We start from the raw sequence: 24,769 nt of genomic DNA on the forward strand, positions 1-24,769 counted from the left end.
GTTACCCCTTACTACCCCCATCTTCATGTCCCTCTGGGGTATGTATTAACGCTCTGTTACCCCTTACTACCCCTTACTGCCCCTCACTACCCCCATCTTCATGTCCCTCTGGGGTATGTATTAACATTCTGTTACCCCTTACTACCCCCATCTTCATGTCCCTCTGGGGTATGTATTAACGTTCTGTTACCCCTTACTGCCCCTTACTGCCCCTTACTGCCCCCATCTTCATGTCCCTCTGGGGTATGTATTAACATTCTGTTACCCCTTACTGCCCCATCTTCATGTCCCTCTGGGGTATGTATTAACGTTCTGTTACCCCTTACTACCCCTTACTGCCCCTCACTACCCCCATCTTCATGTCCCTCTGGGGTATGTATTAACATTCTGTTACCCCTTACTACCCCTTACTACCCCCATCTTCATGTCCCTCTGGGGTATGTATTAACATTCTGTTACCCCTTACTACCCCTTACTACCCCCATCTTCATGTCCCTCTGGGGTATGTATTAACATTCTGTTACCCCTTACTACCCCTTACTACCCCCATCTTCATGTCCTCTGGGGTATGTATTAACATTCTGTTACCCCTTACTACCCCTTACTACCCCCATCTTCATGTCCCTCTGGGGTATGTATTAACGTTCTGTTACCCCTTACTACCCCTTACTGCCCCTCACTACCCCCATCTTCATGTCCTCTGGGGTATGTATTAACGCTCTGTTACCCCTTACTGCCCCTTACTACCCCCATCTTCATGTCCCTCTGGGGTATGTATTAACGCTCTGTTACCCCTTACTACCCCTTACTGCCCCTCACTACCCCCATCTTCATGTCCTCTGGGGTATGTATTAACATTCTGTTACCCCTTACTACCCCTTACTACCCCTTACTGCCCCTTACTACCCCCATCTTCATGTCCCTCTGGGGTATGTATTAACGCTCTGTTACCCCTTACTACCCCCATCTTCATGTCCCTCTGGGGTATGTATTAACGCTCTGTTACCCCTTACTGCCCCTTACTACCCCCATCTTCATGTCCCTCTGGGGTATGTATTAACGCTCTGTTACCCCTTACTACCCCTTACTGCCCCTTACTACCCCCATCTTCATGTCCCTCTGGGGTATGTATTAACATTCTGTTACCCCTTACTACCCCCATCTTCATGTCCCTCTGGGGTATGTATTAACGCTCTGTTACCCCTTACTACCCCTTACTGCCCCTTACTACCCCCATCTTCATGTCCCTCTGGGGTATGTATTAACATTCTGTTACCCCTTACTACCCCCATCTTCATGTCCCTCTGGGGTATGTATTAACGTCTGTTACCCCTTACTACCCCTTACTGCCTCTTACTATCCCCATCTTCATGTCCCTATGGGGTATGTATTAACGCTCTGTTACCCCTTACTACCCCTTACTATCCCCATCTTCATGTCCCTCTGGGGTATGTATTAACATTCTGTTACCCCTTACTACCCCCATCTTCATGTCCCTCTGGGGTATGTATTAACGCTCTGTTACCCCTTACTACCCCCATCTTCATGTCCCTCTGGGGTATGTATTAACGCTCTGTTACCCCTTACTGCCCCTTACTACTCCCATCTTCATGTCCCCCTGGGGTATGTATTAACGTTCCAATGTTTTATGACCCCATAGTACCGCCCCCTCCTGTCCATCAGTCTGTATGTCAGCCAGCCAGCCAGTCTGTATGTCAGCCAGCCAGTCTCTCTGTCAGCCAGCCAGCCAGCCAGTCTGTCAGCCAGCCAGCCAGTCTCTCTGTCAGCCAGCCAGCCAGTCTCTCTGTCAGCCAGCCAGCCAGTCTCTCTGTCAGCCAGCCAGCCAGTCTCTCTGTCAGCCGGCCAGCCAGTCTGTCTCTCTGTCAGCCGGCCAGCCAGTCTGTCTCTCTGTCAGCCGGCCAGCCAGTCTGTCTCTCTGTCAGCCGGCCAGCCAGTCTGTCTCTCTGTCAGCCGGCCAGCCCGTCTGTCTCTCTGTCAGCCGGCCAGCCCGTCTGTCTCTCTGTCAGCCGGCCAGCCCGTCTGTCTCTCTGTCAGCCGGCCAGCCCGTCTGTCTCTCTGTCAGCCGGCCAGCCCGTCTGTCTCTCTGTCAGCCGGCCAGCCCGTCTGTCTCTCTGTCAGCCGGCCAGCCCGTCTGTCTCTCTGTCAGCCGGCCAGCCCGTCTGTCTCTCTGTCAGCCGGCCAGCCCGTCTGTCTCTCTGTCAGCCGGCCAGCCCGTCTGTCTCTCTGTCAGCCGGCCAGCCCGTCTGTCTCTCTGTCAGCCGGCCAGCCCGTCTGTCTCTCTGTCAGCCGGCCAGCCCGTCTGTCTCTCTGTCAGCCGGCCAGCCAGTCTGTCTCTCTGTCAGCCGGCCAGCCATCCAGCCCGTCAGTCAGCCAGCTAGGTCGCCAGCTAGCCCGCCAGCTAGCCCGCCAGCCAGCTAGCCCGTCAGCCAGCTAGCCCGTCAGCCAGCTAGCCCGCCAGCCAGCTAGCCCGTCAGTCAGCTAAGCCGTCAGCTAGCCCGTCAGTCAGCTAGCCCGTTAGCCAGCCAGGCCGTCAGCTAGCCCGTCAGCCAGCCAGGCCGTCAGCTAGCCCGTCAGCCAGCCAGGCCGTCAGCTAGCCCGTCAGCCAGCTAGGCCGTCAGCTAGCCCGTCAGCCAGCTAGGCCGTCAGCTAGCCCGTCAGCCAGCTAGGCCGTCAGCTAGCCCGTCAGCCAGCCCGTCTGGGGGGCCAGGTCTGTGTATTATTAGACACAGTAGGACCTCTGGGGGTGTAACCCCCGCTGCTCTGCTACCACTTTGTCTCAGGTTTCCTCTGCTAGAGTTGGTGGACCTATATTCACATGACTGTGTGTGTCTGTGATCATGTCTGTGTGTGTCTGTGATCATGTCTAAGTCTGTGTGTGTCTGTGTGTGTAGTTGCGACGTTCCTGGAGCACTGGAAGCGTCGTCAGATCAGTTTGAACCACAGCTGGGACCTCACAGGACTAGAGGAAGAGGAGGTACACACCATTACATATCACACCCCACAGCCTCACAGGACTAGAGGAAGAGGAGGGACACACCATTACATATCACACCCCACAGCCTCACAGGACTAGAGGAAGAGGAGGTACACACCATTACATATCACACCCCACAGCCTCACAGGACTAGAGGAAGAGGAGGTACACACCATTACATATCACACCCCACAGCCTCACAGGACTAGAGGAAGAGGAGGTAAACACCATTACATATCACACCCCACAGCCTCACAGGACTATACATATCACATATATATACAGGATATGGAGGGATATGGAGATGGAGGGATGTGGAGATGGAGGGATATATATGGAGATGGAGGGATATGGATGGAGATGGAGATGGAGGGATATAGAGATGGAGGGATATGGAGATGGAGGGATGTGCAGTCTCCCTGTCTGTTCTGGTGCAGTCTCCCTGTCTGTTCTGGTGCAGTCTCACTGTCTGTTCTGGTGCTCCTGGCGTGGTATGGAGGGGATATATGGGATCACTTGAGGAAGAGTGGTATTCTGTACTACAGATGGGAGGGGTGTGATCATGTACGGATCGAAAGGGTAAGGAAGATGGAGGTGTGGGGACGGAGGAGATCATGGAGAGAAGGGGTAAGGGAGATGGGGAGGGGGGACGGAGGAGGAGGGATTTCTTTAACTAAGTTAAAGACACTTAAGAAAACAAAGCACGTTTTCCTTTATGGGGAAGGATTCCTTCAGATCATCAGTTTCATTGCACCAACTTCCTCCTCTTCCCCCCCAGACCATATCAATAGAATCTGTCTGTCCTTACCAGCATTTTCTTTGTCGTTTGTTGCCTTATGGTTATGGTTAATATTATTACTGTTTAATATTTTCTTTGCCACATCCCATGCCACCACATCCCATGCCACCACATCCCATCCCATGCCACCACATCCCATCCCATGCCACCACATCCCATCCCATGCCACCACATCCCATCCCATGCCACCACATCCCATCCCATGCCACCACATCCCATCCCATGCCATCCCATCCCATCCCATGCCATCCCATCCCATGCCACCACATCCCATCCCATGCCACCACATCCCATCCCATGCCACCACATCCCATCCCATGCCACCACATCCCATCCCATGCCACCACATCCCCATCCCATCCCACCACATCCCATGCCACCACATCCCATCCCATGCCACCACATCCCATCCCATGCCATGCCATCCCATCCCATGCCACCACATCCCATCCCATGCCACCACATCCCATCCCATGCCATCCCATCCCATGCCACCACATTCCATCCCATGCCACCACATCCCATCCATGCCACCACATCCCATCCCATGCCACCACATCCCATCCCATGCCACCACATCCCATCCCATGCCACCACATCACATCCCATGCCACCACATCCCATCCCACCCCATGCCACCACATCCCATCCCATGCCACCACATCCCATCCCATGCCACCACATCCCATGCCACCACATCCCATGCCACCACATCCCATCCCATCCCACCACATCCCATGCCACCACATCCCATCCCATGCCATCCCATGCCACCACATCCCATCCCATGCCACCACATCCCATGCCACCACATCCCCCATGCCACCACATCCCATCCATGCCATCCCATGCCATCCCATCCCATCCCATGCCACCCATCCCATCCCATCCCATGCCACCCATCCCATCCCATGCCATCCCATCCCACATCCCATGCCATGCCATCCCATCCCATGCCATCCCATCCCATCCCATGCCATCCCATCCCATGCCATCCCATCCCATGCCACCACATCCCATCCCATGCCACCCATCCCATCCCATGCCATCCCATCCCATGCCACCACCCCATCCCATCCCATCCCATCCCATCCCATGCCATCCCATCCCATGCCACCCCATCCCATCCCATGCCACCACATCCCATCCCATGCCACCACATCCCATCCATCCCATGCCACCACATCCCATGCCACCACATCCCATGCCACCACATCCCATCCCATGCCACCACATCCCATCCCATGCCATGCCATCCCATCCCATGCCACCACATCCCATCCCATGCCACCACATCCCATCCCATGCCACCACATCCCATGCCATCCCATGCCATCCCATCCCATGCCACCCATCCCATCCCATGCCATCCCATCCCATGCCACCACATCCCACCCCATGCCACCACATCCCATCCCATGCCCATCCCATCCCATGCCATCACATCCCATGCCACCACATCCCATCCCATGCCACCACATCCCATCCCATGCCACCACATCCCATGCCACCACATCCCATCCCATGCCATCCCATGCCACCACATCCCATCCCATGCCACCACATCCCATGCCACCACATCCCATCCCATGCCACCACATCCCATCCCATGCCATCCCATCCCATGCCACCACATCCCATCCCATGCCACCACATCTCATCCCATCCCATGCCACCACATCCCATGCCATGCCATCCCATCCCATGCCATCCCCATCCCATGCCATGCCCATGCCATCCCATCCCATGCCACCACATCCCATCCCATGCCACCACATCCCATCCCATGCCATCCCACCCATCCCATGCCATCCCATGCCATCCCATGCCACCACATCCCATCCCATGCCACCACATCCCATCCCATGCCACCACATCCCATCCCATGCCACCACATCCCATCCCATCCCATGCCACCACATCCCATCCCATGCCACCACATCCCATGCCATCCCATGCCATGCCACCATCCCATCCCATGCCACCCATCCCATCCCATGCCACCACATCCCATCCCATGCCACCCATCCCATGCCATCCCATCCCATGCCACCACATCCCATGCCATCCCATCCCATGCCACCACATCCCATCCCATGCCACCACATCCCATCCCATGCCACCACATCCCATGCCACCACATCCCATGCCACCACATCCCTTGCCACCACATCCCATGCCACCACATCCCATCCCATGCCACCACATCCCATCCCATGCCACCACATCCCATCCCATGCCACCACATCCCATCCCATGCCACCACATCCCATGCCACCACATCCCATGCCACCACATCCATGCCACCACATCCCTTGCCACCACATCCCATGCCACCACATCCCTTGCCACCCATCCCATGCCACCACATCCCATGCCACCACATCCCATCCCATGCCACCACATCCCATCCCATGCCACCACATCCCATGCCATGCCACCATGCCATGCCATGCCACCACATCCCATCCCATCCACCACATCCCATCCCATGCCACCACATCCCATCCCATCCCATGCCACCCCATCCCATCCCATGCCACCACATCCCATGCCACCACATCCCATCCCTGCCTAGTTGAATAAAGGTAGAAAATAAATAAAAATAGTCAGGTTACTATACTCCACTCCTTGATGGTTACTATACTCCACTCCTTAATGGTCAGGTTACTATACTCCACTCCTTAATGGTTACTATACTCCACTCCTTAATGGTCAGGTTACTATACTCCACTCCTTAATGGTTACTATAAATCAAATCAAATCATATCAAATTTTATTTGTCACATACACATGGTTAGCAGATGTTATTGCGAGTGTAGTGAAATGCTTGTGCTTCTAGTTCCGACAATGCAGTAATAACGAGCAAGTAATCTAACTAACAATTCCAAAAAAAACTACGGTCATACACAGTGTAAGGGGATAAAGAATATGTACATAAGGATATATGAATGAGTGATGGTACAGAGCAGCATAGGCAAGATACAGTAGATGATATCGAGTACAGTATATACTCCACTCCTTAATGGTTACTATACTCCACTCCTTAATGGTTACTATACTCCACCCCTTAATGGTTACTATACTCCACCCCTTAATGGTTAGGTTACTATACTCCACTCCTTAATGGTTACTATACTCCACTCCTTAATGGTCAAGTTACTATACTCCACTCCAACTGACACCAGTCCAGGTCCTCATCACTGACTGACCATCAGAACAAATGAACCGGTCTCTCTTCTCCCCAGGACCACCCGAGGCCCAAGTATGAAACCGTCCTGCTCCAGAAGAGACAGATGATGAGGAACAAGGAGAAGAAGAATGAGAAAAAGAAGAAGAAGAAGAAGATTGAGGTGGGGATGTATTTTACTCCCCCCAGGATTTAAACCCCTCAACTGGTGTTTGATCTGTTGCTAATGTACAAACACCAGCTTTCTACCGGTAGAAAGCCCAGGGGGACTGAGTAGAGATGGGTGGTGCTACTGTATACAAAACCCAGGCGGAATACGTAGAGATGGGGGGTGCTATGGTATAGAAAGCCCAGGGGGACTGAGTAGAGATGGGTGGTGCTACTGTATAGAAAGCCCAGGGGGACTGAGTAGAGATGGGGGTGCTACTGTATAGAAAGCCCAGGGGGACTGAGTAGAGATGGGGGTGCTACTGTATAGAAAGCCCAGGGGGACTGAGTAGAGATGGGGGTGCTACTGTATAGAAAGCCCAGGGGGACTGAGTAGAGATGGGGGTGCTACTGTATAGAAAGCCCAGGGGGACTGAGTAGAGATGGGGGGGTGCTACGGTATAGAAAGCCCAGGGGGACTGAGTAGAGATGGGGGTGTGCTACGGTATAGAAAGCCCAGGGGGACTGAGTTGAGAGAGATGGGTGATGCTACGCTAGAAAGCCCAGGAGGACTGAGTTGTGAGAGAGATGGGGGGTGCTACATAAAGAAAGCCCAGGGGGACTGAGTTGAGATGGCAGGGGGTGGGTGGTGCTACGGTATAGAAAGCCCAGGGGGACTGAGTTGTGAGAGAGATGGGGGGGGTGGTGCTACGGTATAGAAAGCCCAGGGGGACTGAGTTGTGATAGAGAAGTATAGAAAGCCCAGGGGGACTGAGTTGAGATAGAGATGGGGGTGCCACGGTATAGAAAGCCAAGGGGACTGGATTGAGATAGAGATGGGGGGGCTACGGTATAGAAAGCCCAGGGGACTGGGTTGAGATAGAGATGGGCCTGTCCAGGCCTGTTGGAGCAGCCCCATGCAGAGCCACTGTCGGTCTCTCCAGGCCTGTTGGAGCTGCCCCATGCAGAGCCGCTGTCTCTCCCCAGGCCTGTTGGAGCTGCCCCATGCAGAGCCGCTGTCTCTCTCCAGGCCTGTTGGAGCTGCCCCATGCAGAGCCGCTGTCTCTCTCCAGGCCTGTTGGAGCAGCCCCATGCAGAGCCGCTGTCTCTCTCCAGGCCTGTTGGAGCAGCCCCATGCAGAGACGCTGTCTCTCTAGAAAGCCCAGGGGACTGAGTTGGGGTGGTGCTACGGTATAGAAAGCCCAGGGGGACTGAGTTGTGAGAGAGATGGCAGGGGGGGGGGTGCTACGGTATAGAAAGCCCAGGGGGACTGAGTTGAGATGGCAGGGGGGGGTGGTGCTACGGTATAGAAAGCCCAGGGGGACTGGATTGAGATAGAGATGGGGGGGTGCTACGGTATAGAAAGCCCAGGGGGACTGAGTTGAGATAGAGATGGGGGGGGCGGTGCCACGGTATAGAAAGCCCAGGGGGACTGAGTTGAGATGGGGGGGCTACGGTATAGAAAGCCCAGGGGGACTGAGTTGAGATAGAGATGGGGGGGGGTGCCACGGTATAGAAAGCCCAGGGGGACTGAGTTGAGATGGCAGGGGGGGGGGTGGTGCTACGGTATAGAAAGCCCAGGGGGACTGAGATTGAGATAGAGATGGGGGGGGTGCTACGGTATAGAAAGCCCAGGGGGACTGAGTTGTGAGAGAGATGAGTTGGGGGGGTGGTGCTACGGTATAGAAAGCCCAGGGGGACTGAGTTGAGATAGAGATGAGAGAGGGGGGGTGCCACGGTATAGAAAGCCCAGGGGGACTGAGTTGAGATGGCAGGGGGCGGGATGGTGCTACCGTATAGAAAGCCCAGGGGGACTGAGTTAAGATAGAGATGGGGGGGGTTCTACGGTAGAAAGCCCATGGGGACTGAGTTGAGAGAGATTTGGGGGTGTGCTACGGTATTGAAAACCCAGGGGGACCGAGTTGAGATAGAGATGGGGGGGTGCCACGGTATAGAAAGCCAAGGGTGACTGAGTTGAGATGGGGGGTGCATGTACGGTATAGAAAGCCCAGGGGACTGAGTTGAGAGAGATTTGGGGGTGTGCTACGGTATAGAAAGCCCAGGGGGACCGAGTTGAGAGAGATTTGGGGGTGTGCTACGGTGTAGAAAGCCCAGGGGGACTGGGTTGAGATAGAGATGGGCCTGTCCAGGCCTGTTGGATCAGCCCCATGCAGAGCCACTGTCTGTCTCTCCAGGCCTGTTGGAGCTGCCCCATGCAGAGCCGCTGTCTCTCTCCAGGCCTGTTGGAGCTGCCCCATGCAGAGCCGCTGTCTCTCTCCAGGCCTGTTGGAGCAGCCCCATGCAGAGACGCTGTCTCTCTCCAGGGGGGGGTGGTGCTACGGTACAGAAAGCCCAGGGGGACTGAGTTGAGATGGCAGGGGAGGTGGGTGGTGCTACGGTATAGAAAGCCCAGGGGGACTGAGAGTTGAAAGCCCAGGGGGACTGAGTTGAGAGAGATGGGTGAAGCTACGGTAGAAAGCCCAGGAGGACTGAGTTGAGAGAGAGAGAGAGCCAGAGATGGGTGATGCTACGGCAGAAAGCCCAGGGGGACTGAGCAGAGAGAGAGGGGGGGGTTGGTGCTACAGTATAGAAAGCCCAGGGGGACTGAGTTGTGAGAGAGATGGGGGGTGGTGCTACGGTATAGAAAGCCCAGGGGGACTGAGTTGAGATAGAGATGGGGGGGGGTGCCACGGTATAGAAAGCCCCAGGGGACTGAGTTGAGGGGGGGTGCTACGGTATAGAAAGCCCAGGGGGACTGAGTTGAGATGGAGATGGGTGGTGCTACGGTATAGAAAGCCCAGGGGGACTGAGTTGTGAGAGAGATGGGGGGTGCCACGGCATAGAAAGCCCAGGGGGACTGAGTTGAGATGGCAGGGGGTGGGTGGTGCTACGGTATAGAAAGCCCAGGGGACTGGATTGAGATAGAGATGAGTTGGGGGTGGTGCCACGGTATAGAAAGCCCAGGGGGACTGAGTTGAGATGTATAGAAAGCCCAGGGGGACTGGGGGTGCCACGGTAGAAAGCCCATGGGGACTGAGTTGAGATAGAGATGGGTGGGGTGCCACGGTATAGAAAGCCCAGGGGGACCGAGTTGAGATAGAGATGGGCCTGTCCAGGCCTGTTGGAGCAGCCCCATGCAGAGCCACTGTCTGTCTCTCCAGGCCTGTTGGAGCTGCCCCATGCAGAGCCGCTGTCTCTCTCCAGGCCTGTTGGAGCTGCCCCATGCAGAGCCGCTGTCTCTCTCCAGGCCTGTTGGAGCTGCCCCATGCAGAGCTGCTGTTTCTCTCCAGGCCTGTTGGAGCTGCCCCATGCAGAGCCGCTGTCTCTCTCCAGGCCTGTTGGAGCTGCCCCATGCAGAGCCGCTGTCTCTCTCCAGGCCTGTTGGAGCAGCCCCATGCAGAGCTACTGTCTGTCTCTCCAGGCCTGTTGGCGCTGCCCCATGCAGAGCCACTGTCTCTCTCCAGGCCTGTTGGAGCTGCCCCATGCAGAGCCGCTGTCTCTCTCCAGGCCTGTTGGAGCAGCCCCATGCAGAGCCACTGTCTCTCTCCAGGCCTGTTGGAGCAGCCCCATGCAGAGCCGCTGTCTCTCTCCAGGCCTGTTGGAGCAGCCCCATGCAGAGCCGCTGTCTCTCTCCAGGCCTGTTGGAGCAGCCCCATGCAGAGCTACTGTCTGTCTCTCCAGGCCTGTTGGCGCTGCCCCATGCAGAGCCACTGTCTCTCTCCAGGCCTGTTGGAGCTGCCCCATGCAGAGCCGCTGTCTCTCTCCAGGCCTGTTGGAGCAGCCCCATGCAGAGCCACTGTCTCTCTCCAGGCCTGTTGGAGCAGCCCCATGCAGAGCCGCTGTCTCTCTCCAGGCCTGTTGGAGCTGCCCCATGCAGAGCCGCTGTCTCTCTCCAGGCCTGTTGGAGCAGCCCCATGCAGAGCCACTGTCTCTCTCCAGGCCTGTTGGAGCAGCCCCATGCAGAGCCGCTGTCTCTCTCCAGGCCTGTTGGAGCAGCCCAATGTCTTCACAACAACACATTGTGCTGATTCAACATACTGGGATGTTACCATCATACCATGTTCCTAACCACTGTTGGCTGGAGGGATATGGTTGGAGGGTGGGAAGGCGTGTGTGTTGCCTGTTTTTGTCTTGTGTTCAGCCATGCTCTGTGTTGCAGCCTGTGCAGCGGGAGGAGGACGTGGCGGCAGGGAAAGACAGGTGGAGACAGAAGTTACTGTCTGCTATGAACACTGGGACATCGGTAACACTCCTCTTCTCCTCTGCCTGCTTCTCTTCTTCTCCTCTGCCTGCTCCTCTTCCTCCTCCTTCTGCTCCTCCTTCTCCTCATCCTCTCCTCTCCTCTTGCTTCTAAACAGGCAGACTCTCAGGAACTCTCTATTTGAGCAGCAGTTAGGTTAGCGAGCGGCTGTGTGGCTGAAGAGCTGAAAGCACGTATATCCTACAAACGGGACATTAAAAACTGTAATACCTTATGTTTCACAGTCGTGGCTGAACAACGACATTAATAACATACAGCTGGCAGGTTAAACACTATAGGCAGGATAGACCAGGTTATACACTCTATAGGCAGGATAGACCAGGTTATACACTCTATAGGCAGGATAGACCAGGTTATACACTCTATAGACAGGATAGACCAGGTTATACACTCTATAGGCAGGATAGACCAGGTTATACACTCTATAGGCAGGATAGACCAGGTTATACACTCTAGGCAGGATAGACCAGGTTATACACTCTATAGACAGGATAGACCAGGTTATACACTCTATAGGCAGGATAGACCAGGTTATACACTCTATAGACAGGATAGACCAGGTTATACACTCTATAGGCAGGATAGACCAGGTTATACACTCTATCAGCAGGATAGACCAGGTTATACACTCTATCAGCAGGACAGACCAGGTTATACACTCTATCAGCAGGATAGACCAGGTTATACACTCTATAGACAGGATAGACCAGGTTATACACTCTATAGGCAGGATAGACCAGGTTATACACTCTATAGGCAGGATAGACCAGGTTATACACTCTATAGGCAGGATAGACCAGGTTATACACTCTATAGGCAGGATAGACCAGGTTATACACTCTATAGGCAGGATAGACCAGGTTATACACTCTATAGGCAGGATAGACCAGGTTATACACTCTATAGGCAGGATAGACCAGGTTATACAGGCTCACTCTAGGCAGGATAGACCAGGTTATACACTCTATAGGCAGGATAGACCAGGTTATACACTCTATAGGCAGGATAGACCAGGTTATACACTCTATAGGCAGGATAGACCAGGTTATACACTCTATAGACAGGATAGACCTCTATAGACAGGATAGACCAGGTTATCTCTATAGACAGGATAGACCAGGTTATACACTCTATAGACAGGATAGACCAGGTTATACACACTATAGGCAGGATAGACCAGGTTATACACTCTATAGGCAGGATAGACCAGGTTATACACACTATAGGCAGGATAGACCAGGTTATACACTCTATAGGCAGGATAGACCAGGTTATACACTCTATAGGCAGGATAGACCAGGTTATACACTCTATAGGCAGGATAGACCAGGTTATACACTCTATAGGCAGGATAGACCAGGTTATACACTCTATAGGCAGGATAGACCAGGTTATACACTCTATAGGCAGGATAGACCAGGTTATACACTCTATCAGCAGGATAGACCAGGTTATACACTCTATAGGCAGGATAGACCAGGTTATACACTCTATAGGCAGGATAGACCAGGTTATACACTCTATAGGCAGGATAGACCAGGTTATACACTCTATCAGCAGGATAGACCAGGTTATACACTCTATAGGCAGGATAGACCAGGTTATACACTCTATAGACAGGATAGACCAGGTTATACACTCTATAGGCAGGATAGACCAGGTTATACACTCTATAGGCAGGATAGACCAGGTTATACACTCTATCAGCAGGATAGACCAGGTTAAACACTCTATAGGCAGGATAGACCAGGTTATACACTCTATAGACAGGATAGACCAGGTTATACACTCTATAGGCAGGATAGACCAGGTTATACACTCTATCAGCAGGATAGACCAGGTTATACACTCTATAGGCAGGATAGACCAGGTTATACACTCTATAGGCAGGATAGACCAGGTTATACACTCTATAGGCAGGATAGACCAGGTTATACACTCTATAGGCAGGATAGACCAGGTTATACACTCTATCAGCAGGATAGACCAGGTTATACACTCTATAGGCAGGATAGACCAGGTTATACACTCTATAGGCAGGATAGACCAGGTTATACACTCTATAGGCAGGATAGACCAGGTTATACACTCTATAGGCAGGATAGACCAGGTTATACACTCTATAGGCAGGATAGACCAGGTTATACACTCTATAGGCAGGATAGACCACCGGCCTCTGGTAAGACACGGGGCAGAGGTCTATGTATATTTGTAAACAACAGCTGGTGCACGAAATCTAAGGAGATCTTGAGGTTTTGCTCGCCTGACGTAGAGGATCTCATGATGAGCTGGAGACCACAGTAACTACCTAGAGTTTTCCTCTGTATTTTTTGAAGCTGTCTACATACCACCACAGACCGATGCACTAAGACCGCACTCAATGAGCTGTATACCCCCATAAGCAAACAGGAAAACGCTCATCCAGAGGTGGCGCTCCTAGTGGCCGGGGACTTTAAATGCAGGGAAACTTAAATCTATTTTGCCTCATTTCTATCAGCATGTTAAATGTGCAACCAGAGGGGGAAAAAACCTCTGGACCACCTTTACACCACACAGAGACACGTACAAAGCTCGCCCTCCATTTGGCAAATCTGACCATAATTCTATCCTCCTGATTCCTGCTTACAAGCAAACATAAAGCAGGAAGCACCAGTGACTCGGTCAATAAAAAAAGTACAGGAGTGTTTTGCACAGACTGGAATATGTCCCGGGATTCTTCCGATGGCAGTGAGGAGTACACCACATCAGTCACTGATTTCATCAATAGGGAAAGGGAAAGATGAAATACCTAGCCAGTTGTACAACTGAATGCATTCAACTGAAATGTGTCTTCTGAAATTAACCCAACCTCTGAATCAGAGAGGTGCGGGGGCTGCCATAATCGACATCCACGCCTGGACGAACAGTGGATTAACTGCGTTGTTCAGGGAAAGAAGATTTTTTTATCTTGTCAGCTCGGGGATTCGATCCAGCAACCTTTCGGTTAATGGCCCAACGCACCTACCTGCCAGGCCACCTCCTACTATGCCCAAGAAGTGCATCGATGATGTCGTTCCTGCAGTGACTGAACGTACATCCCCCAGCCAGAAGCCATTGATTACAGGCAACATTCGCTCTGAGCTAAAGGTTAGAGCTGCAGCTTTCAAGGAGCGGGACTCTAACCCGGAAGCTTATAAGAAATCTCGCTACGCCCGCCGACAAACCATCAAACAGGAAAAGCGTCAATACAGTACTAAGATCAAATCGTCCTACACCAGCTCTGATGCTCATCAGATGTGGCAGTGCATGCAAACTATTACCGACTACAAAGGGAAGCACACCCGAGAGCTGCCCAGTGACACGTGCCTACCAGAGGAGCTAAATAACTTCTATGCTCGCTTAGAGGCAAGTAATACTGAAACATGCATGAGAGCATCAGCTGTTCCGGACAACTGTGATCACGCTCTCCACAGCCAATGTGAGTAAGACCTTTAAACAGGTCAACATTCACAAGGGCGCAGGGCTAGACGGATTACCAGGACGTGTACTCTGAGCATGTGCTGTCCAACTGGCAAGTGTCTTCACTGACATTTTCAACCTCACCCTGTCTGAGTCTGTAATCCCAACATGTTTCAAGCAGACCACCATAGTGCCTGTGCCCAAGAACACTAAGGTAACCTGCCTAAATGACTACCGACCCGTAGCACTCACGTCTGTAGCCATGAAATGCTTTGAAAGGCTGGTCATGGCTCACATCAACACCATTATCCCAGAACCCCTTGGTCCTCAGATCCTCATAAGGTCCTACAGCTGCACCATCGAGAGCATCCTGATGGGTTGCATCACTGCCTGATATTGCAACTGCTCGGCCTCCGACCGCAAGGCACTACATAGGGTAGTGTGTACGGCCCAGTACATCACAGGGTCCAAGCTTCTTGTCATCCAGGACCTCTATACCAGGCGGTGTCAGAGGAAGGCCCTAAAAATTGTGAAAGACTTAGTCATAGACTGTTCTCTCTGCTACCACACGGCAAGCTTTACTGAAGCGCAAAGTCTCGGTCCAAGAGGCTTCTAAACAGCTTCTTGGAACAGCTAATCAAATGGCTACCCAGACTATTTGCATTGCCGCCTCCTCTTCTACGCTGCTGCTACTCTGTTATTATCTATTTATATTCACTTTAACTCTACCTACATGTACATATTACCTCAATTACCTCGACTAACCGGTGCTCCCGCACATTGACTCTGTACCGGTACCCCCTGTATGTAGCCATGCTATTGTTATTTACTGCTGCTCTTATTTTTATCTTACTTTTTAAAGTGTTTTCTTGAAACTGCATTGTTGGTTAAGGGCTTGTATGTGACATACGATTTGATTTGACTACAGACTGAAACAGGAACATGGCTTCACTAACTGAATAGAGACTGAAACATGGCTTCACTAACTGAATAGAGACTGAAACATGGCTTCACTAACTGAATAGAGACTGAAACATGGCTTCACTAACTGAATAGAGACTGAAACATGGCTTCACTAACTGAATAGAGACTGAAACATGGCTTCACTAACTGAATAGAGACTGAAACATGGCTTCACTAACTGAATAGAGACTGAAACATGGCTTCACTAACTGAATAGAGACTGAAACATGGCTTCACTAACTGAATAGAGACTGAAACATGGCTTCACTAACTGAATAGAGACTGAAACATGGCTTCACTAACTGAATAGAGACTGAAACATGGCTTCACTAACTGAATAGAGACTGAAACATGGCTTCACTAACTGAATAGAGACTGAAACATGGCTTCGCTAACTGAATAGAGACTGAAACATGGCTTCACTAACTGAATAGAGACTGAAACATGGCTTCACTAACTGAATAGAGACTGAAACATGGCTTCACTAACTGAATAGAGACTGAAACATGGCTTCACTAACTGAATAGAGACTGAAACATGGCTTCACTAACTGAATAGTGACTGAAACATGGCTTCACTAACTGAATAGTGACTGAAACATAGCTTCACTAATTGAATAGAGACTGAAACAAGAACATGGCTTCACTAACTGAAAAATCAAATTGTATTGGTCACATACACGTGTTTAGCAGATGTTATTGCAGGTTTATCTAAATGCTTGTGTTTCTAGCTCCGACAGTGCAGTAATATCTAACAATTTCACAACATATACCCAATACCTACATATCTTAAGTAAATGAATGGAATTAAGAATATATAAATATATGGAGGAGAAATGTCAGCGCAGCATAGACTAAGATACAGTAGAATAGAATACAGTATATACATACGAGATGAGTAATGCAAAATATATAAACATTATTAAAGTGACTAGTGTTCAATGTATTCAAGTGGCCAGTGATTTACACTGTCCTTGGTAGTGGGCCTCGTCGGTGGCACTGTGTGATCCTCAGCACACTGTCCTTGGTAGTGAAGGAGAGCCCACTGTCCTTGGTAGTGAAGGAGAGCCCACTGTGCTTGGTAATGAAGGAGAGCCCACTGTCCTTGGTAATGAAGGAGAGCCCACTGTCCTTGGTAATGAAGGAGAGCCCACTGTCCTTGGTAGTGAAGGAGAGCCCACTGTCCTTGGTAGTGAAGGAGAGCCCACTGTCCTTGGTAGTGAAGGAGAGCCCACTGTCCTTGGTAGTGAAGGAGAGCCCACTGTCCTTGGTAGTGAAGGAGAGCCCACTGTCCTTGGTAGTGAAGGAGAGCCCACTGTCCTTGGTAGTGAAGGAGAGCCCACTGTCCTTGGTAGTGAAGGAGAGCCCACTGTCCTTGGTAGTGAAGGAGAGCCCACTGTCCTTGGTAGTGAAGGAGAGCCCACTGTCCTTGGTAGTGAAGGAGAGCCCACTGTCCTTGGTAGTGAAGGAGAGCCCACTGTCCTTGGTAGTGAAGGAGAGCCCACTGTCCTTGGTAGTGGGCCGCGTCGGTGGCACTGTGTGATCCTCAAAGTGAGCGGAGAAGGTGTTCAGTTTGTCCGGAAGCAGGATGTTTGTGTCCACGACGTGGCTGGTTTTCCGTTTGTAGTCCTTGATAGTCTGTAGACCCTGCCACATACGTCTGGTGTCTGAGCTGTTGAATTGTGACTCCACTTTGTCTCTCTGCTGATGTTTTACTCGTTTGATTGACTTGCGGAAGGAATTAACTTGTTTGATTGCCTTGTGGAGGGAATAACTACACTGTTCATATTCTGCCATTGTTCCCAGTCACCTCGCCGTGGTTAAATGCAGTGGTTCACGCTTTCAGTTTTGCGCGAATGCTGCCATCTATCCACGGATTCTGGTTAGGGCAGGTTTTAATAGTCACAGTGGGTACAGCATTGCCTATACACTTCCTGATAAACTCAGTCACCGTATAATCAGTAATTCCCCAGTATAATCGAATAGAGACTGAAACAGAAACCTGGCTAACTGACTAGAAAGGAAATTAGCAGTACTGTGGCCTGGTTGAACACAGCAGATTCTATCCCAGCTTAACCCAGCCTCCCGACCTTCACCCAGCCTCCCGACCTTCATTAAGCCACCCGACCTTCATTAAGCCACCCGACCTTCACCTAGCCTCCCGACTTGACCTTCACCCAGCCTCCCGACTTGACCTTCACCCAGCCTCCCGACCTTCATTAAGCCACCCGACCTTCATTAAGCCACCCGACCTTCACCTAGCCTCCCGACTTGACCTTCACCCAGCCTCCCGACCTTCACCCAGCCTCCCGACCCGACGTTAACCCTGTCTGACTTCCTATTCCCTTCCGTCTGACGTTGCTCTGACTAGATGGCAGAACATTGTCACTAGGTGCCTTGTGGTACATCTCTGTACTCTGTTAATTCCTGCTCTAGATAGAAAGGGTGTGTGTGTGAGGTGACATATGGCCCAGAGGAAATCCCATGACAGTAATTTCCCAAAGGGCTTAGCGGCCTGCAGGGAGGAGGAGTGTGTGTGATGCACTCTGACAGGGATGTGGTGGTGTCAGGAGAGAGTCCTGACCTTATAGTGGGTCCCTTTGGGTTCATTTCAGTGCAAGACCACATGGTTACCACCCTCAGCAAGGGTGCTGAAAACCGGATGCATCCAGTTTACAGGGGAAATGGAAAGAGAGCCTGTGAAGCAACTTCCTCTTTTGGACGACACTCCAGCTTAACACGAGGAGATGAGGGGAGGAGACGAGGAGACGAGAGGTGGGGGAGGAGACGAGAGGTGGGGGAGGAGACGAGAGGTGGGGGGGGAGGAGACGAGAGGTGGGGGGAGAGGGTTAGAGTATGTATGTCAGTGCTATGTGTGTGGGTGGGTGCTAGGTGGTGTTTGGGTGTTTGGGTGGGTGCTAGGTGGTGTTTGGGTGGGTGGGTGGATGTGGGTGGGTGGTGGGTGGATGTGGGTGGGTGATAGGTGGTGGGTGGGTGCTTGGTGGTGTGTGTGGGTGCTTGGTGCTGTGTGGGTGCTAGGTGGTGCTGTTGTCCACCTTATGATCTGACAACGTACTGCATCACTGGGACATCTACAGTCACTGTCTGTGTGTGTTTCAACTTGTAATGTCACAAGTACTGGGAAATGGTTTCTACCAGCTCCAAACCCAACAATGTAGTGATCACTATCAATGGTTAGGGTTAGAGGTCAAACAGCAGTCCTGTCTCAGAGGAACATACAGCAGTCCTGTCTCAGAGGAACATACAGCAGTCCTGTCTCAGAGGAACATACAGCAGTCCTGTCTCAGAGGAACATACAGCAGTCCTGTCTCAGAGGACCATACAGCAGTCCTGTCTCAGAGGAACATACAGCAGTCCTGTCTCAGAGGAACATACAGCAGTCCTGTCTCAGAGGACCATACAGCAGTCCTGTCTCAGAGGAACATACAGCAGTCCTGTCTCAGAGGAACATACAGCAGTCCTGTCTCAGAGGAACATACAGCAGTCCTGTCTCAGAGGAACATACAGCAGTCCTGTCTCAGTGGTCTTTCTTGATCTTTACTGGTGTCTACTGGTCTACCCTCTTCTCTACTTGTGTCTTCTGGTCTATCTTGGCTTCTGTTGACTTCTGTTGGCTTCTACTGGTCTATATTGGCTTCTGTTGGCCTCTACTGGTCTATATTGAGCTTTACTGGTCTATTCTGGTCTCTACTGGTCTCTTCTGTTCTCTACTGGTTTCTTCTGTTGTCTACTGGTTGTCTACTGGTCTCTTCTGTTGTCTACTGGTCTCTTCTGTTGTCTACTGGTGTCTACTGTTGTCTACTGGTTGTCTACTGGTCTCTTCTGTTGTCTACTGGTCTCTTCTGTTGTCTACTGGTCTCTTCTGGTCTCTACTGGTCTCTTCTGTTGTCTACTGGTCTCTTCTGTTGTCTTCTGTTGTCTTCTGTTCTCTACTGGTGTCTACTGGTCTCTACTGGTGTCTACTGGTCTCTACTGGTCTCTCTGTTCTACTAGTCTCTTCTGGTCTATATTGGTAATCTACATGTGCTTGTGCTCTTAATGTGTCTCTAACCTCTAACCCAGACAGGTGTGGAGAAGCTGACCTGGAGGGACCGTCTGCCTGGATACCTCATCAACATCTCCTCCATCCTCTTTATGGTGACTTTTTTTTTTTTTCTTTTTTGTGCTTTTAGTTTGGCCTGATGTTGTCTCTCTCTCTCTCTGTGTCTCTCTCTCTGTGTCTCCTCTCTCCGTGTCTCTCTGTCTCCTCTCTCCGTGTCTCTCTCTCTCTCTCTCTCGCGCTCTCTCGCTCTCTCGCTCTCTCTCTCTCGGGGCCTTATTGGCATGGGAAACATATGTTAACATTGCCAAAGCAGGTGAAGTTGATAATATCTGAAAATGAACAGTAAACATTACACTAACAGAAGTTCCAACAGTATAAAGACATTTCAAATGTCATATGTCTATATACAGTGTTGTAACAATGTGCAAATAGTTAAAGTACAAAAGGGAAAATAAATGTGCATAAATATGGGTTGTATTTACAATGGTGTGTGTTCTTCACTGGTTGCCCTTTTCTTGTGGCAACAGGTCACACATATTGCTGCTGTGATGTCACACTGTGGTGTTTCACCTGATCTCTCTGTGATGTCACACTGTGGTATTCCACCTGATCTCTCTGTGATGTCACACTGTGGTATTCCACCTGATCTCTCTGTGATGTCACACTGTGGTATTCCACCTGATCTCTCTGTGATGTCACACTGTGGTATTCCACCTGATCTCTCTGTGATGTCACACTGTGGTATTCCACCTGATCTCTCTGTGATGTCACACTGTGGTATTCCACCTGATCTCTCTGTGATGTCACACTGTGGTATTTCACCCAGTATGTATGATTCGTTTTTTTGTGGACCTGTGTAATCTGAGAGAAATATGTGTCTCTAATATGGTCATACATTTAGCAGGAGGTTAGGAAGTGCAGCTCAGTTTCCACCTCATTTTGTGGCCAGTGTGCACATAGCCTGTCTTCTCTTGAGAGCCATGTCTGCCTATGGCGTCCTTTCTCAATAGCAAGGCTGTACATAGTCAAAGATTTCCTTAAGTTTTGGTCAGGTATTCTGCCACTCTCTGGTCAGATTCTTTCCAAAATGTCAAGTAATTATCTTTTGGTTTTCTCATGATTTGGTTGGGTCTAATTGTGTTGCTGTCCTGGGGCTCTGTGGGGTCTGTTTGTGTTTGTGAACAGAGCCCCAGGACCAGCTTGCTTAGGGGGACTCTTCACCAGGTTCATCTCTCTGTAGGTGATGGCTTGGTTATGGAAGGTTTGGGAATAGTTTCCTTTTAGGTGGTTGTAGATTTGAATGGCTCTTTTCTGGATTTTGATAATTAGCGGGTATCTGCTTAATTCTGCTCTGCAGGTATTATTTGGTGTTCTACGTTGTACGCGGAGGATATTTTTTGGTGTTTGTCCCATTTTGTGAATTCTTGGTTGGTGAGCGGACCCCAGACCTCACAACCATAAAGAGCAATGGGTTCTATAACTGATTCAAGTATTTTTTGCCAGATCCTAATTGGTGTGTCAAATTTATGTTCCTTTTGATTTCATAGAAGGCCCTTCTTGCCTTGTCACTCAGATCGTTCACAGCTTTGAGGTTACCTGTGGCACTGAAGTTTAGGCCGAATATTGTATAGTTTTTTTTGTGTGCTCTAGGGCAACAGTGTCAAGATGGAATTTGTATTTATGGTCCTGGCAAATTGACCTTTTTTGGAACACCATTGGAACACCATTTTTTGTCTTCCTGAGATTTACTGTCAGGGCCCAGGTCTGTCAGGGCCCAGGTCTGTCAGGTCTGTCTGGGCCCAGGTCTGTCTGGGCCCAGGTCTGTCTGGGCCCAGGTCTGTCTGGGCCCAGGTCTGCCAGAATCTGTGCAGAAGATCTAGGTGCTGCTGTAGACCCTCCTTGGTTGTGGACAGAAGCACCAGATCATCACCAAACAGTAGACATTTGACCTCAGATTCTAGCAGGGTGAGGCCGGGTGCTGCAGACTGTTCTAGTGCCCTCGCCAATCCGTTGATATATATGTTGAACAGGGTGAAGCTTAAGCTGCATCCCTGTCTCACCCCACGGCCCTGTGGAAATAAATGTGTGTTTTTTTCCCAATTTTAACCGCATACTTGTTGATTGTCTACATGGATTTTATAATGTCGAACTGCTTTCCATCAATTTGTCTAGCAGACCCTCAGGCCAAATTGAGTCACACTTTTTTTAAATCAACAAAGCATGCGAAGACTTTGCCTTTGTTTTGGTTTGTGTGTTTGCCAATTAGGGTGTGCAGGGTGAATACGTGGTCTGTCGTATAGTAATTTGGTTCTGGTCGTCTTTAATAGTTGATTCTAAGATTTGTATTTGATCATTTAGATGTTTTGTTGTTTGGTCTGTGTTATAGGGCCAAAAGATTGAAGAAGTGGTTGACCCATACATCTCCGTTTTGGAAAGATAACACTTCGTGTTGTTTGTTTAGTGTTTTCCAATTTGATTCATCATAGTGAAACGTAGGCTCAGGTTTTCTGCGTCGCAGTTTTTGGTTGGATAGATTTGCTGAGGGACTAATACAGTAATGTCTCTCTGTCCTAGTTTGGGCTGAGGGACTAATACAGTAATGTGTCTCTGTCCTAGTTTGGGCTGAGGGACTAATACAGTAATGTGTCTCTGTCCTAGTTTGGGCTGAGGGACTAATACAGTAATGTCTCTCTGTCCTAGTTTGGGCTGAGGGACTAATACAGTAATGTCTCTCTGTCCTAGTTTGGGCTGAGGGACTAATACAGTAATGTCTCTCTGTCCTAGTTTGGGCTGAGGGACTAATACAGTAATGTCTCTCTGTCCTAGTTTGGGCTGAGGGACTAATACAGTAATGTCTCTCTGTCCTAGTTTGGGCTGAGGGACTAATACAGTAATGTCTCTCTGTCCTAGTTTGGGCTGAGGGACTAATACAGTAATGTCTCTCTGTCCTAGTTTGGGCTGAGGGACTAATACAGTAATGTCTCTCTGTCCTAGTTTGGGCTGACGTTCTCTGCGGTTTTCGGTGTGATCGTGTATCGTATTGTCGTTTCCGCTCTAATGGCGATGTCACCTGACCCGGAGACCAAGTCTAACGTGCGTGTCACCGTCACGGCAACCGCTGTCATCATCAACCTGGTGGTCATTCTGATACTGGATGAGATCTACGGAGCTGTGGCCGTCTGGCTCACTGAGCTGGGTAACACACCTCTACATTCAGATTATTAAGTGTTGTAGCTGGGTAACACACCTCTACATTCAGATTATTAAGTGTTGTAGCTGGGTAACACACCTCTATATTCAGATTATTAAGTGTTGTAGCTGGGTAACACACCTCTACATTCAGATTATTAAGTGTTGTAGCTGGGTAACACACCTCTACCTTCAGATTATTAAGTGTTGTAGCTGGGTAACCCACCTCTACATTCAGATTATTACATGTTTGTGTCCTGTGTGCTACGTCAGATTTCTCAAATACTTTTTCATACGGTCTCCTGAATAAGGCATCTCTCTCTCCTCTCTCCCATCACTCTCTCCTCTCCTCTCTCCCATCACTCTCTCCTCTCCTCTCTCCCATCCCTCTCTCCTCCTCTCGCCTCTCCCATCCCTCTCTCTTCACCTCTATTCATCCCTCTTCTCTCCATTCCCCCTCTCTCCTCTCCCAGAGATTCCAAGGACAGAGAGTAACTTTGAGCAGCATCTGATTCTGAAGGCTTTTCTACTGAAGTTCATGAACGCCTACGCCCCCATATTATATGTAGCTTTCTTTAAGGGACGGTACGACACAGACACACACACATGTATACGTGGGGTTATGTGGAGAGATGAATGACACTGGGTTAGGGGTTAGGGTTGGGGGTTGACATGTGGAGAGATGAATGACACTGGGTTAGGGTTGGGGGTTGACATGTGGAGAGATGAATGACACTGGGTTAGGGGTTAGGGTTAGGGGTTAACATGTGGAGAGATGAATGACACTGGGTTAGGGGTTAGGGTTAGGGGTGGGGCTAGGGGTTGTTAGGGGTTGACCGTTTGAGACCGAACTGTAAACAGACAGGACTCTACTCTGAGTAGGACCGTTTGATGAGACAGAACTGTGAACAGACAGGACTCTACTCTGAGTAGGACCGTTTGATGAGACAGAACACAGACACCCATACTATCATACTATCATGCTGAATAGAACAGGTCTTTGACAGCCTTTATGTAATTATACTCACCCTGCTGTGTGTGTGTGTTGACAGGTTTGCAGGCAGGCCGGGAGACTACGTCTATGTTTTTAATGACTACCGGATGGAGGAGGTGAGGGGGGGATGTTAGTGGAGGGGGGTGTTTGTACGCTAAGGTTCTTGCTTACAACTTACTGTCTGGCCTCTGTCATACTCTTGGCTCTGCCCCCCCCTCTCTCCCTCTCAGTGTGCCCCTGGAGGTTGTTTAATAGAGTTATGTATTCAGCTCAGCATCATCATGGTGGGGAAACAACTCATTCAGAACAATGTCTTTGAGATTGGCATCCCGTGAGTACACACACGTACACACACACACACACACACACACAAACACACACACACACTGCCCATTCCTCCTCTATATCTGCCATTACAGATATACATTCTGCTGAAGGACATTTTCTCTCCTGACTTTATGAGCCTAACATCAATATCAGGGGTTTAATATTTTAATGTTAGGACATTCTCTCTTACTCTGTGCTGCTTCACTGGGACTCATAGTGGCTCATAGTGTCTTATTTAATATTTTAATGTTAGGACGTTCTCTATTACTCTGTGCTGATCACTGGGGATCATAGTGGTTCATAGTGGCTCATAGTGTCTTATTTAATATTTTAATGTTAGGACGTTCTCTATTACTCTGTGCTGATCACTGGGGATCATTGTGGCTCATAGTGGTTCATAGTGG

At 50.4% G+C, this 24,769-nt stretch overlaps 1 protein-coding gene across 1 annotated transcript in view; it reads left to right on the plus strand.

Annotated features, from left to right (window-relative positions):
• Positions 1-24,769, plus strand: part of ano2b (anoctamin 2b) — a gene marked incomplete at its 5' end in the record, with an annotated part of 119,247 nt that overhangs the window by 50,145 nt on the left and 44,333 nt on the right. The window contains 8 exons of the mRNA XM_042317009.1: positions 2,913-2,995; positions 7,043-7,147; positions 11,291-11,374; positions 19,876-19,950; positions 22,850-23,051; positions 23,518-23,629; positions 24,097-24,154; positions 24,269-24,369. Of these exons, the coding sequence (XP_042172943.1) occupies positions 2,913-2,995; positions 7,043-7,147; positions 11,291-11,374; positions 19,876-19,950; positions 22,850-23,051; positions 23,518-23,629; positions 24,097-24,154; positions 24,269-24,369 (820 nt within the window). The remainder of the gene's footprint in view (positions 1-2,912; positions 2,996-7,042; positions 7,148-11,290; positions 11,375-19,875; positions 19,951-22,849; positions 23,052-23,517; positions 23,630-24,096; positions 24,155-24,268; positions 24,370-24,769) is intronic.

This window comes from Oncorhynchus tshawytscha, unplaced genomic scaffold (assembly GCF_018296145.1).
Source record: "Oncorhynchus tshawytscha isolate Ot180627B unplaced genomic scaffold, Otsh_v2.0 Un_scaffold_6975_pilon_pilon, whole genome shotgun sequence".
Lineage (NCBI taxonomy): Eukaryota > Metazoa > Chordata > Actinopteri > Salmoniformes > Salmonidae > Oncorhynchus > Oncorhynchus tshawytscha.